Source organism: Leiobunum rupestre, chromosome 3 (assembly GCF_980474605.1).
Source record: "Leiobunum rupestre chromosome 3, qqLeiRupe1.1.hap1, whole genome shotgun sequence".
Taxonomy (NCBI): Eukaryota; Metazoa; Arthropoda; class Arachnida; order Opiliones; family Sclerosomatidae; genus Leiobunum; species Leiobunum rupestre.
Window position 1 is genome coordinate 58,734,272 of NC_143386.1, and position 15,249 is coordinate 58,749,520.

At 35.5% G+C, this 15,249-nt stretch overlaps 3 protein-coding genes across 6 annotated transcripts in view; 1 reads left to right on the plus strand and 2 right to left on the minus strand.

Annotated features, from left to right (window-relative positions):
- LOC149953205 (FMRFamide receptor-like) lies at positions 1-4,305 on the minus strand. 3 transcript variants are annotated; one of them, XM_090168806.1, is made up of 2 exons: positions 4,230-4,305; positions 1-1,439 (listed from the first exon to the last, which is right to left on the minus strand). In XM_090168806.1, exon 2 carries the CDS (start codon positions 1,420-1,422, stop codon positions 265-267), a length of 1,158 nt encoding a protein of 385 aa, XP_090024932.1. In that variant the 5' UTR covers positions 1,423-1,439; positions 4,230-4,305; the 3' UTR covers positions 1-264. The 3 variants fall into 3 exon arrangements, with proteins under 3 accessions (XP_090024932.1, XP_090024931.1, XP_090024933.1); XM_090168805.1 differs by lacking the exon at positions 4,230-4,305 and adding an exon at positions 2,994-3,018; XM_090168807.1 differs by lacking the exon at positions 4,230-4,305 and adding an exon at positions 1,759-1,848.
- LOC149953206 (uncharacterized) overlaps positions 3,350-15,249 on the plus strand; it is a 26,194-nt gene continuing 14,294 nt past the window's right edge. Inside the window, exon 1 of the mRNA XM_090168809.1 lies at positions 3,350-3,476. The gene's annotated coding sequence lies outside the window, so the exon portion shown is untranslated. The remainder of the gene's footprint in view (positions 3,477-15,249) is intronic.
- On the minus strand, positions 4,632-7,395 carry LOC149953207 (FMRFamide receptor-like). 2 transcript variants are annotated; one of them, XM_090168803.1, is made up of 3 exons: positions 7,099-7,395; positions 5,076-5,995; positions 4,632-5,010 (listed from the first exon to the last, which is right to left on the minus strand). In XM_090168803.1, exons 2-3 carry the CDS (start codon positions 5,981-5,983, stop codon positions 4,632-4,634), a joined length of 1,287 nt encoding a protein of 428 aa, XP_090024929.1. In that variant the 5' UTR covers positions 5,984-5,995; positions 7,099-7,395. The 2 variants fall into 2 exon arrangements, with proteins under 2 accessions (XP_090024929.1, XP_090024928.1); XM_090168802.1 differs by having other exon boundaries at positions 7,035-7,394.

Below are 15,249 nucleotides of genomic sequence, written 5' to 3' on the forward strand. Positions count from 1 at the left end.
ATGTAACGACTTTAAATTAAAAATACGTGAAATTTAAAAAAAAATGGATAGAAATAAAAATACATTTAGCGATACATGACATACACTTTTAAATAGTATTTCTTTGGCGAAATGTTTTATTGAGATGATAAAACTGCGCTTTTTTTACTGGCCATTTAAAAAGTATCAGCGAGTCCTTAAGTAAATACCCCGCTAAACGGCTGAGATTCCGAAAGTAGAAAATAAATTATACACAATTTCCCAAAGGTGATTTACTTTAAAATATTAAAGACACGAATCACCTTGAAGGTCATGACCCTTATATCCACTTTGCTCTGATCGGTTGGGTGAAATGCTAGTTATTTCAGTGGAATTGGTGCCCGTAGAATTCTTAACACTGACCCCGCTGTGAGTACTCCTGAGAGACTTGGGGAAGAAGATTTTCTTGAAGGTCAACCGAAAATTTTCTCCCATGAAGTAATACACGAAGAACGAAACGGCGTTGTTAACCGCGTTGAACACCCTGAGAAAGTCAGTGGCGTTACGAGCCTTCAACTTGAAATGCTCGTCGCCAAGGTCGAAAAAGGACGCCAGGACCAGGGCCGAGTCGGGCAGACTATTGACCACGAAAAGAACCAGTAGCACCGTGAGCATAGCCGTTGTTCTGTTGTTTTTTCTGGTTTGACGTTCGCCCTCGCGGGGGTTTTCCGTAAACGTTTTGGAACGGTCCCTTCTGAACACGATCAAACTGCGCACCAAGAGCGCGTTAATGACCACCAACAACAGACAAGGTACGAAGGTAATCAGCAAGAGACCGCCCCAGAATAACTTCAAGAAAATGCTGTCGTGTACCTTGGCCAGCTCCGAGTATCCTTTCGCGTATAACGTCCTGCCGAACATGTGGTAAGTGTCCACCTTCAGTAGAAAGTAAACTGGCACTGAGACGACAAGTCCTATGATCACTAGCAAGATTAATATCTTCTTGGCGCGGGACATGGAGCACCATTCGCGAGCTCTCAACGGCCAGTTGATGGCCAGGAACCTCCAGACGCCGATAGTCACCGCCAACCAGTTGCAAGTCATGATGGAAAAGGCCTCCAAGCAGATGAGGAAAATGTACCCTTGCACCCAAGCGTACGTGAAGATGGATTCGAAATTGAAGAAGTTATGGACGGTGTACGCGAACTGGCTGCTAATCAAGAAGATATCCGCGACGGACAAGGCCGCCAAGAAGAAATTCACCGAATTGCTCATGTTTTTCCTGGTAAAAACCACGATGTTGAGGCTGTTGGTAACCAATCCCACGATACAGATGACAAAGGTAATGGGAAAGTTGTACTTGTAGAAATTTCCGAAGGTAGCTCTGGCAAATTTGGAGGTGAGCAACGTCACCTGAGCGTCCAAATCAGCGACGGAGTCATTGTTGCCGCTGATGTCCGTCATCTTACCCGATTAAGGATCTAAAGGAAACCAAGAAGTCGGAATAAATGAAAGATAGTTACTCGGGTTCTATTTATCGGCCGATACGAGCCTAATCTTGACGTCATTGCTTAGAGACGCGTTATAAATAAATGATTCGATTTTTACTAAGAATATATTCATTACACAAGAGGTTATCGTTTGATCATAATCTTTGTTTTGACCCCCAAAGACCCCCAGCCACGCGCTCGAGGAATTTTTTTTTGGGTTGGAGGAAAAAACTGAGAATTAGACTAATCGTTCTACATATTAACAAATAAAGATAAGTATCAATCCAGGTCATTAAAATGCAACATGTACCTTTGGAAGTTCGGTGTACTTTTGAAGGGCGTTAAGGGGGAAGAATACAGTAAAAGCCTCTATTTCATTCAAGCTGAACGTTTCGGTTTTAACAATTACATAATTTAATTATATTTTCTTATTAGGCTGAACCTTCCTCTATTGCTTAAAATAATTTTAATAATTCTAATATTAATAGTTAACGAGATATAAGGTCCTAACTAAAGGGTAGTTTGGGCGCTTGTCCAACTTTTTTAGCTCCGGGGGTCCGAATTAAAACGTATTAACTTAATTACTATAAAATTTAAAATTGTAAAAATTATTTTAGTCACTAAACATGAGGCTGTTCTAAACTTAAATATTAATTCTATAAGTTTAAATACAAAATTAAAAAAGATCAGCTTGAAATAGCGCGAAAGTAGACAATGGCCACTGTAGTCTTCCCCCTTAAAAACTAAAATTACACTCCGTGTGGATATTGTTACATTAACTTATCGTGGGTTTATTCTGTAAACTATAATATTAAGGTCTCAAGTTAAGATTAAGAAAAATAACTCATTTATTTCCGAAAAGCACAGTCCCTCAAAACTTCACTAAAAATCTAGCCTTCCGCGTTACCCCTTGACCAGGTCCCGCAGGGGTCCTCCCTTTCGTCCCACTCGCGGAACATCATCCGAGCCTGTCAATCAGAGCGTTTAACAAGTCAGGTGTTTCTTGGCGTCGCAATGGAAATTCCCCAAAATACCGAGAGAGTTTTAGGCTTACTAAAAATAACACCTAACATCACCTGGGCTTTGCCCCTAAAATACAGATAATAACATAGCCAGGCCTTGGCCCTCATACCACTGTAACAATAGTCTTAATCGATAGCTACGCCGCAAAATTTTCGTTTTGAAAACGAAAACATTTCAGAGAGTTGGCCGTTTTCGGTCTATCGAAATCTGGCAGCCTTGCCTGCCTTCCGGCCTGTATCTCCATACCGAAAATGGCCGACGATTACGCCGCCGAAAATATTTTAGAAAACTGATCGGCGGCATTTTTGACCGTTATTTTGAATTATCGACTAAGACTATATTTACTTATAAAACCAACCACATTTTCCCACTATAATAATTTTCAAGAGTTGACAAATGTTTTTATCAGCGGCAGTCTCGCGGGCAGCCTACAAGCAAGTGATACGAAGAATCGAAGATAGGTGCTGCTTTCGTAAGAGATGTTACATTATTATAGTAACATTTAATTTTCCAAATACCAACCGTTGACACATGAGTCCGTGGAAATATATAGGTTAGTAAATCTCAATCAAGCGCTTTAATTAATATAAAGGTATTACTTCATACATAAACCGGGGAAGCTAAAGTTAATTAAATTTATCTTACTCGTAAAAACTTGCCGAATTATTTCGCCACTGTGACTTGAAACTACGCAAGCTGTCGATCTTTATATATTTATATTGAAGACCATTATGAAATCGACTTAAAATGAATTTCGCTTTTTACCAACCATATAAATCAGTTTAAAAAATATGTATTATATTTTTTATTTACAAGAAGTAGATGTACTCACGTTTTCTAATGAAAAGTCACTTTTTTTATTTCAAAAAACATTTGACGTAACAATGCATCGTTAATTTTAAAAACATTTATGAAAGATATGTTTAATTGTTTTTGGTGAGGTTTGCGAAATATCCCAGCATCCTTACGTGGGTGGGATCAATCTCGTAATGAAAATATCTTTTGGTAAGCTAAATTCCAATTATTTGAATACATTTTTTGCACATTTACATTTTATATATAAATTAATACGAAAATTTACAAAAACAAATCCTAAGGGGATATTAACTTGCTACCACTAACATCGCCTGTGTAAAGAAAATGTTTGCAAGACTCTGCCTCTAACTCACGAAATCTTTAATTGGAAATTTTTGTTTTAACATTTTTGAGTACTTTTGCTTCCTGATACCCTTTGGGACATCGAACTTTAAACTTACGATAAAAAGTGCTTCGTAGACACTGTTTTTAAAACGTGCATTTTATTAATGAAAGCTCCGCGGAATTTTTAGTAGCGTAAACTAAATTAATAAATTGACTATTAATTTTACGGAATATTCTTAAGGTTTTTTCACTCATTGGAATATGGAAAACTTTAATTAGCCAGTACTGAGGTAGCCCACAAAAATTTAATTATTAAAAATAGGTAAAACAAATTAATTCAGTTATCCACCTGGTTAAATTGAAATTGCCATTTATAATCTGACATACGACTAGAATTTAAGAAACACACATTTTTTAATCTCCAATAATTAAAATAACTTAATATTAACAGCTAAATTAAAACTACAATTTAAAATTATAAATGAATGATATTTTATACGTTTTCTGAGCAATATTATTTCCGATAGATTATTTTGGTAATCAAGTAATGACTTAATTATCTTTTGGCGCAAAATAAAGTCTATATATTAATAAATTAAAATGAAATTCACGAAATACCTGATGTGAAATTCCTCAATATCAATATGAAGTACTTGAGAATGTTTCAAACTGTGAACTCGCACGATGAGAGATCGTCATCCTAGATCAGTAAATGTCTGTTTCTTCTTTGGCGAAAATACTGTCTTTGCACAAAGCGTTTAAGAATCGAAGTGTGGCGTTTGGTTTTCGAGTATTCTTCCGCGAGCACTTAGACATTGGGAAGTTTCCAAAATAGGAGCGAATACTCTTTTGGGATTCCCGTGTTTCCTTTTTGTCATTTATATTCTTCTTGAGTGTTTTAGTTTTACTTACCGACTACACTGTAACCGCGAAACTTTATGAAATCGTCATTGTCGTAGTTGGAACGCAACCTAAATTGTTTAAAGGAACTCGACACCGAATTGAATAAGTGTTTTGACGTTAGTAAGGGTAAGGATCCCCGTTAATATTAGCCGTGATTCTACCGTCCGGATGGATGATGGTCAAAGGGACATCGGCTTGGTCCATACTCCCTCTCGGAGTCCCCGCTCCTACCACGTCCGTGGCGATGGTAGCGACGGAGAACTTCTTGCCCGGGGTACGTTTGGGACCGTAGTTACGACAGAAAATTGACCTAAAGGTCAAACGAAAGTTTTCACCCATGAAGTAATAGATGAAGAACGGTATGGCGTTGTTGGTAATGTTAAAGACCCTCAAGATGTCCGTGGCCTCTTTGGTCGACTGTTTCAACTCTTTGTCGTTCTCGTTGAAGAAGGACGCCATAACTGTGGCGGAATCGGGCAAGCTGTTGATGAAAAATCTTCGGGGGAATAAAAACAAATTAATAATCAACCAATAATCCATTGACATTAAAAAATGACGTACAGAACAAGGAGAACAGTCAACATCGCCGTTGTTTTGTAATTCTTCTTCATCTGCCTTTGAGTATCTTCTTCGTTACACGTTTGATTGGCGAACGCCTTCTGGCGATCCTTTTTAAAAGTTAGTAAACTATTGATTAAGAGGGCGTTGACCACGACCAGGGCCAGACAGGGTACGAAGGACATCAGGATCAAGCAGCCCCAGACGGCTTTTATAAAGAACTTATTTTGATTGGCGAAATCGGAGTAGCCTCTGCTGTACAGCATCTTACCGTACAGCGGGTAACCCCTGGGTTTCATCAAGGGATAAATGGGCACCGTTAGTACGAACGCGAGCATCACCAGCCCGGCGAGGATCATCTTCGCGCGAGACATAGAGCACCATTCTCTGGCCCTGAATGGCCACTTGATGGCCAGGAACCTCCAGACGCCAATCGTCACGGCTAGCCAGTTGCAAATCATGATGGCGAATGCCTCCCAGAAGATCAGAAACATGTACCCTTGAACCCAAGCGTAAGTGAACTGCGATTCGAATTTGAAGAAGTAATGGATGGTGTATGGGAACTGGCTGGTGATCAGCACGATGTCCGCCACGGCCAACGCCGTCAAGAAGAAGTTGACGGAATTGATCATGTTCTTCCTGGTGAAGACGACGATGTTCAGACTGTTAGTCACTATTCCAATCAGACACATGACGAAGCTGATGGGGAAATTGACTTCGTAATATTTTCCGTACGTTGTTCTGGCGAATTTGTCCAATAACTGAGATTCCGTCAACTTAACGATACGATAAGTATTCGTAACGTTTGTAATATTTTCGCCAACATAGCCAGCTTCTGTTACATTCAGGACCACTGTGAAGTTGCCAGTCCACGTATCATTATCAACATTCGTCCAAGTATCGTTATCCATCTTATTATTCTTCTGCAAAATAAAAGTTTCATTATGATAAAATTACTATACAATTGTCAAATTCGCTAAAATTAGTGAAATCAATTTCTATAACAATTTTGAGACCATTTTTAACTTTGCTCCCATACATTTTTGATAAAAAATTTCTTGATAAGTATAAATAAATACATTATTGATAAAATTTTCTCGATAAGTATAAATTAATAAATTTTTGTTAAAAAATTTCTCGATAAATAAATTATTGATAATTGTTTTCTCGATAAGTATAAATAAATACAATATTGATAATTGTTTTCTAATGTATAAATAAATACATTATTGATAAAATTTTCTTGATAAGTATAATTAATACATTATTGATAAAAACTTTATCGATGTTCTCGATAAAAATAAATGAAAACATTCTTGATAAATTTAAATAACTTAATAACGTAATGATCTCCAATTTTAACCGAAATCCGAGAAGCTAACAATTTTCAAAAAATATGTAAATCTCTGTTTACAAAATATACAGCTTTTGGTAATTCTTAATCTGTTATCAGTTACGTAATAACTAGGAATGGCAATCAGTCCGAAAGTTGCTGTACATTGTAAAGAAATGTTTTAAAAATCTCTGTAAAGTTGCAGTCTGTCACAAACGTATTAAGTGATCTCAGTAAACATAATAATAATTATAAAAATCAGATAATCTAATAACCAAGGAACCACACAGGTGACTGGCCGGGTTCAATTGCGTAGGAGGGTGGTGGCAAGCCGTTCAAGCCACAACTCACTACACCACGGACTGTAAATTTTAGACTACACTTACTATAACCGTTAACCCCAGCAAGTTTTTATGGAAATGAGTAAGCGAAGAGCTAGTCGGAAAATCTCTCAAACTTACAAACTCAGCGCATTTAACAAGCGAATAATTAATACATTTAAAATAGACGCACTAACTAATTTAAAATGAAAAAATTGTTTATTTTTAAATAATTAACATAGGAATGATGGAGATACAAACACTGTACAAACGGATACAAATATTTAAACATCGAACATTTTACATTACCTTTAGCCCTTTGATCAACCGTTATTAATAATCTTAAGCTCAGGAACGTAGAATCACGTCTTACCTCTTTGCGAGCCAAGAGATAAACTGCAGCTAGTGAAAAAATATTTCGTGCAATTCCCTATAAAGATGCAACAAGGCTCGATCCTCTTGTAACGGAGGCGGGGTATCTCTGAGAAATCGTTGAAAAGATCAAGAGCGCGTAACTCCGCTCCATAAACTTTGAGAGTGAAAATTCCTGCCTAAAGAAAAACTTTTCCCCGGTTGAAAACCGACGTAAATTTAAAGGGTTGGCTTGGAAAAAGCGGCTATGACTAACTCGGATACAGATAATTTAGCGTGTGTTAAGTTTTTTATTTTTGACCCATTATGTTGAAAGGAAATGGGAGAGGAACTTCCTTTGGGCTGTTTTTTTTTTACTATTTACGAAATTTTTCAACAATTAGTTTTTGTTACATAAAGTCGAAGTTTTCACGCGAAAACTGAATCAACTCAAAAAACTCTACGAAATATTATTGTTACTTTTTTGACTCCCTTTGCGCAGTAGCCTCGCGTCTCGTCTGTTTATTTTGGATAATTTAGTTTTTAGGCTGGTGTTATTTTTATAAGTTTGTTTTTATAAGTTGTTTAAAGGGGCTACAAACCTGGTTTACACATTTCGACTTTCTGGCCCAATTTTACTTTTTCGAGGGGCAGGTCACTATGCTTTAGGGTGTTCTAATAATTATTAATTATTAAAATGTTCATTGTGGTTTAATAATTTTAGTCGTGGCTGAATTATTTTAATTACGATATAATAATTTTAATCGTGGCTGAATTATTTTAGTTATGATATAATAATTTTAATCATTATTTAATCATTTTAATCATGATTTAATCATTTTAATTATGAATAATCATTTTAATCATGATTTAATCATTTTAATTATGATTAGTCATTTTCATTATGATTAATCATTTTCATTATGATTTAATCATTTTCATTATGATTTAATCATTTTAATCATGATTTAATCATTTTAATTATGATTAATCATTTTAATCACGATTTAATCATTTTAATCACGATTTAATCATTTTAATTACGATTTAATCATTTTAATCACGATTTAATCATTTTAATTACGATTTAATCATTTTAATCGCGATTTAATCATTTTAATTACGATTTCATCATTTTAATTACGATTTAATCATTTTAATTACGATTTAATCATTTTAATTACGATTTAATCTTTTTAATTACGATTTAATCATTTTATTTACGATTTAATCATTTTAATTACGATTTAATCATTTTAATTACGATTTAATCATTTTAATTATGATTTAATCATTATAATTACGATTTAATCATTTTAATTACGATTTAATCATTTTAATTATGATTTAATCATTTTAATTATGATTTAATCATTTTAATTATGATTTAATCATTTTAATTATGATTTAATCATTTTAATTATAATTTAATCATTTGATTTATGATTTAATCCTTTTAATTGCGATTTAATCATGCTTACGTTTGAGGGTTACTAGCTATAAAGTAAAACGTTTTCCAAACTGAAAATAACTCTCACTTCGGTGAATTTGGAAAACGGATGGCAAAAACGACTATTTCAAACATTTGTTTCTCGGTAAGTCTATAAATATGTTCTATAAGTGTGTCAGTAAGTCGAAATAATTTACTAAGTGCTGTGTCGAATTGAAGTCATACCCAAACTTAAAAACAAAGACCACGTATTTGGCCTAATAACTTAACCTAAAGTCTATAAACATTTGTGTCATTCTAGGAATGGCTCTCGCAAGTCGTCAGAAAGCTTCTGAATATTGTAAATTAAAATATTTCAAAAAATATTTTACAAAAAAGATATTTTAGATATTTTACAAAAATAATTAAAATATTTTACAAAAAGATATTAAATATTTTACAAAAAATGTATTTAAGATATTTTACAAAAATAATTAAAATATTTTACAAAAATAATTAAAATATTTTACAAAAATAATTAAAATATTTTACAAAAATAATTAAAATATTTTACAAAAATAATTAAAATATTTTACAAAAATAATTAAAATATTTTACAAAAATAATTAAAATATTTTACAAAAATAATTAAAATATTTTACCAAAAAGATATTTTAGATATTTTACAAAAATAATTAAAATATTTTACAAAAAAGATATTTTACAAAAATAATTAAAATATTTTACAAAAAATATATTTTAGATATTTTACAAAAATAATTAAAATATTTTACAAAAAGATATTAAATATTTTACAAAAAATGCATTTAAGATATTTTACAAAAAAGATATTTTAGATATTTTACAAAAATATTTTACAAAAAATATATTTTACAAAAAAGATATTTTAGATATTTTACAAAAAGATATTAAATATTTTACAAAAAATGTATTTAAGATATTTTACAAAAAAGATATTTTAGATATTTTACAAAAATATTTTACAAAAAATATATTTTAGATATTTTACAAAAATATTTTACAAAAAAGATATTTTAGATATTTTACAAAAAAGATATTTTAGATATTTTACAAAAAAGATATTTTAGATATTTTACAAAAAAGATATTTTAGATATTTTACAACAATATTTTACAAAAAAGATAACAGGAAACATTTAAAAAGCTAAAAATTAATACACTTAAAATAGACACATTTCATTAAAATTAGAAATATCGAAAATGGAGAACTGACCCACTTATGTAAAACATAGTAATATACTTAATAAAAAAATTTGAAATTCTAGATTTAACTATTCTGGTATTATCTTGTCCGTAGTAACTGATGAATAGTTTTTCGTCTATGTAAACGAAGTCTTTAAACTCCTTTAAAAAAAAGCCTAAAAATATTCAGAATGGTAGGAAATCTTCCCAATAGCAGTCTGTACAAAAATCTTAATATTATCAGAGTCGTTTTGGCAATTGATCAAATTCAACAATTATTTTATCCTCGAAAATACCAGCAGATAAATTAGCATGCTAAGCCCAAACAGGATTGAGCGCAGGCATCACAAAAGATAAATGTTTACTATCTAACTTAATTTTTTCTCGTTTTACGTTTTGCAAAATTTAAAGGAAGTACAAGTAACATAATCACTTATAAGTGTGCCCCAATATTAGATTTTAGTTCTAGCTGGGGCCCGGCCAAAACAGTCTTCACGGGATTTTAGTTCTAGCTGGGGCCCGGCCGAAACAGTCTTCACGGGATTTTAGTTCTAGCTGGGGCCCGGCCAAAACAGTCTTCACGGGATTTTAGTTCTAGCTGGGGCCTGGCCAAAACAGTCTTCACGGGATTTTAGTTCTAGCTGGGGCCCGGCCGAAACAGTCTTCACGGGATTTTAGTTCTAGCTGGGGCCTGGCCAAAACAGTCTTCACGGGATTTTAGTTCTAGCTGGGGCCCGGCCGAAACAGTCTTCACGGGATTTTAGTTCTAGCTGGGGCCCGGCCGAAACAGTCTTCACGGGATTTTAGTTCTAGCTGGGGCCCGGCCAAAACAGTCTTCACGGGATTTTAGTTCTAGCTGGGGCCTGGCCAAAACAGTCTTCACGGGATTTTAGTTCTAGCTGGGGCCCGGCCAAAACAGTCTTCACGGGATTTTAGTTCTAGCTGGGGCCTGGCCGAAACAGTCTTCACGGGATTTTAGTTCTAGCTGGGGCCCGGTCAAAACAGTCTTCACGGGATTTTAGTTCTAGCTGGGGCCTGGCCAAAACAGTCTTCACGGGATTTTAGTTCTAGCTGGGGCCTGGCCAAAACAGTCTTCACGGGATTTTAGTTCTAGCTGGGGCCCGGCCAAAACAGTCTTCACGGGATTTTAGTTCTAGCTGGGGCCCGGCCGAAACAGTCTTCACGGGATTTTAGTTCTAGCTGGGGCCCGGCCAAAACAGTCTTCACGGGATTTTAGTTCTAGCTGGGGCCTGGACAAAACAGTCTTCACGGGATTTTAGTTCTAGCTGGGGCCTGGCCAAAACAGTCTTCACGGGATTTTAGTTCTAGCTGGGGCCTGGCCAAAACAGTCTTCACGGGATTTTAGTTCTAGCTGGGGCCCGGCCGAAACAGTCTTCACGGGATTTTAGTTCTAGCTGGGGTACGGCCGAAACAGTCTTCACGGGATTTTAGTTCTAGCTAAATGAGTAAGTTGTAGAGCATACTCGAAAACCTTTAATGGAGTTGGTATGGTCAAAATCGTACATTTTGTCACTGAAATAATAGGTCATGAAAAATAACAAGTTGGTACTACAAAAATGTTTTTACGCCTCATGTTATTGTAATGATTGTCTGTGAAAAATGAACATGTTTTGAGCCAAATCCTTGTTTTACTTTTACAAATTAAGTGTTAGAACAAGTGCAATTATTATAATAAGGAATTACAGAAAGTGTTTTACAAATACGGTTCAATAATGCCACCGTCCGCTGCTATACAAATCGGTACGCGATTAAGCATATTCTGGAACGAGCCATGGACCATATATGGAGTAACGAGTTGGAACGCTGCAATGATTCTCTGGCGCAAGTCGTCTTCGCTAGTGACTGGCGTCTTGTATACTTCCTCCTTGACGAATCCCCACAGGTAAAAGTCCAGCGGTGTCAAATCTGGGGACCTAGGAGGCCATCGCACTGGACCATTCTTCCCAATCCAACGCTCGGGGAACTCGGTGTTGAGGTATTGCACCACATGTCGTTCCTGGTGAGGAGGTGCACCGTCATGCAAGAACCAAAGGCGTGGTAGGTCGACTAAAGGGACATCTTCCAATGCTTCTGCTACTTCATTTCGTAGAAACGCCAAGTTGCTCACCCCATTAAGCCGATTCGGAAGAAAAATGGCCCAATGACGCGATCTCCTAGTAGACCTGCCCAGACGTTTAAGCGGAATTGTACTAGATTATGATGTGGAAATCCCCAGTGCGGATTTACATCGCTCCACATATGGTTATTCTGGTGGTTAAATGGGCCGTCCGTTCCATGGGAACACTCGTCGGACGCCAGGATCAAACGGAGGAAATCGTCGTTGGCATCCGCCATGGTACTGAACCAGTTACCGAAATCCAGCCTAAGACGCTGATCACCATCGTGAAGTGCTTGGTGGAGCGTGGCACGAAATGGGTGAAATTTATGGTGGTTAAGGACACTCCAGACATAATATTTTGACAAGTCCAAATCGGAGCATGCCATTCTTATACTTGCTCGAGGGTAAGCGACAAAGTAGGCGATGACTGTGTCTTCCATATTAGTGTTATGACGTCCAGGTCCGCGGAATCTGGGATTCACATTGCCGTCTCCTTCGAAGTCAGCAACAGCTCGGAGAATAGTGTGGTGATTTGGTTGACTGTCAGGATATAACATTTGAAACAACCGACTTGTTAAACGCGTGTTTAGATGACCATCACCGTAGTATAACTCAACCATCCTGGACCGCTGTTCACGAGTATAACGATTCATACTTTTTTTAACGGATTACGTAGAGATAATGTTTTTCAAACAAAATGGACCAACATTTTAAACGAATCAGAAGTGCAAAAAAAAAGCTTTCGGAAATTCAGTTGGCATAAATTAGACATTTTGTAGCCCTAAAACCTACTTTTTCTTGTTTAATAAAAAACACCAACTTTTTGTCCCTAGAAAACGTGTGCGGGGTCCTACTGTAATTCCTTATAAAATTGCTCTTGTTCTAACACTTAATTTGTAAAGGTAAAACAATGATTTGGCTCAAAACATGTTCATTTTTCACAGACAATCATTACAATAACATGAGGCGTAAAAACATTTGGGTAGTACCAGCTTGTTATTTTTCAGGACCTATTATTTCAGTGACAAAATGTACGATTTTGACCATACCAACTCCATTAAACGGTTTTCGAGTATGCTCTACAACTTACTCATTGAAACGTTTCGTCTACCACCTAGCGTTCAAAAACTACAAATTCTAAAACCGAGAAATTCTCAAATAATAACGATCTCCACCGAGAGAGTACACATTGAAAATTTCACATTTCTAGAAGGTATAGTTTTTGAGACCAATGCCTGGGCCGATCAAATGAAGACACCCTGTATATGTATATATGTATATATATATATATATATATATATATATATAGGTTTAATGTGACCAATACAAATGAATACTGAATAGTTTACAACGGTTCAATGATGCCACCGTCGACTACGATACATGCTTGAGCTCGTTTAACGACGGAGTTCATAGTGTTGTTCAACATTTCAATTGAAATGTCTCTAATTAGATTATTTTATTATCAAACACTGAATTCATTAACCTTCAATGTCTCGGCTTCCGATTGGTCAAATTTGGTCAAATCAAAGTGATTTGAACTAATAATATGGCGAGCAACAACTTTCTAATTGGAACCAAATCCGTAAACCCAACGGTTCTCGAGATAGTTTTATAATGACCTTGAAGACATGGTTCAAGGTCATTCAGTTTTACACTAGTTAATATCCCCCTGCACGAGGAATGTTCCATAGAAATTTGAAATTTGAAAACAAACGTTTTACAGATATTTATCATTTTTCGTTTTTAAATGGACGGTGTATATAAATAATAAAAAGATTATTTTTCCTAAGAATTTAATATTTTCGGAACGTATAGCACGCGCAGGGGGTCATTAGGTGAAATAAAACACATATATTTAGCGGGAGCAGCTTCTTCTGTTATGGTCTTAGCTATCTTGTTCTCATTTGTGATATGCACGCATGAGTGAATTTCATTATCAGTGTTTTTATTTTGACAGCCATCATTTACATTATCTCTAGCTGTCCTCCCTTTTACAAGTAGGGGCGGCGCCAAATTGAACCGAAGGGGGCGAGAAACTTCCCTGAATTAAGGGGGTCAATTAACGCTAATATTTATCCTCATACCCAGCGACCAGGTTTGTAATCATCAAATGTTCCCGAGGCTATGATGCGGCTGATCTAATAACCATTCTTATCAGGTTTCATTATGACGTTCGCGGAAGAGCCCATGGTTATATTTAGCAAAATATTATTATTTATCTTCTTGGAATTTGTTTTGAAATTTACAGGCAGTCGTTTAAAGATATCGTAGTTTGCTTAAAGATTGAATAATTTGGTTAAAGTCGGTTCTATTTCATCATCTATCAGAAGATTCTTGCTAACCTCAAATGAAATACTTTAAAATCAGTTGCGATAAACATTTCTGAAATTCTTTCTACTCGGGAAATGTCGTACATTTTAATCAGAATTTTTAAAGAAATATTTCTTTCTCTATTTGAAATGTCAGAATATTAATTTTTATACGTAAAATTATGCGTACAGTATCATTTCGGAGGGGGGGGGGGTGGAGATTTAAGATTTGTAATATTTCTAAGTAGGAGTTGTAACCATTGAGGAGTAAAAACGCGAACAAGTAAAGAGACCAATAAGTAGGGGAGAAAACTAAGCTTTAATGGGGAAAAATATGCGGTACTTCGGCAGATAGGCCTTCAAGGCGAAAAACTTTAATACGACTCATTGAGTTGGGAGTAAATAGAGGTACAACTAAATTTGGCTGGCGCGGGACCAATTTCGTTCCATAAGGAGACTTTATCAACTTTATCGTTCTACCGTGGCGGCATCTGTCTCTAATGGTGGAAACTATATTGCAATTGAATTTTTTTCGCGAATCTGATGCGAAATTGAAATGTATGATTACTCGTAACAAACAAACCTTTGAAGTTGTTTAAAAATAATTTTATTCTGTCAACACGATCCTTTTAACTCAAGTTACGGTGAGTTAGCTAATAATTATTTATTTTTAGCCATATAACTTTACAAAATATAGATGGCACTACCGGCTAATTATAAAGATGAATATCGTACAATCTTATCAGAACAGGTCCCGCGTAACCATGGCAACCGAAATCGTAATTGTAATTCTAGCAGTATTATTCCCAATCCAATGGTTGTCACCGATATCAATTTAAGTTTTCCGAAGCGACTCGTAGCAACGGTTCCAAAATTTCATTGATGACGTCACTTGGATTTTTTCCCGTGATTTATTAAATTCCCAAATCGATTGCTTAGCCTAGTTTTTCGTTGTGTTGTGTCATCAATATATTCATTTCCATCATGAATATCGGACTGCATTAGATAGTCTAGCCCATAGAGATAGAAATAAGTAGAGACCCGGTAAAATCTGCGAGATTGAAACCGAGTCCTGTGTACCAGAGGGGCC

Bases quoted from the DNA above. Each gene is read 5' to 3' on its own strand.
- LOC149953207 (XM_090168803.1), bottom strand. From the start codon at position 5,983: ATGGATAACGATACTTGGACGAATGTTGATAATGATACGTGGACTGGC. The intron at 5,011-5,075 runs GTACGTCATTTT...ATTCCCCCGAAG, and splicing joins TTGACTGTTCTCCTTGTTCT to ATTTTTCATCAACAGCTTGC.
- LOC149953205 (XM_090168806.1), bottom strand. From the start codon at position 1,422: ATGACGGACATCAGCGGCAACAATGACTCCGTCGCTGATTTGGACGCT.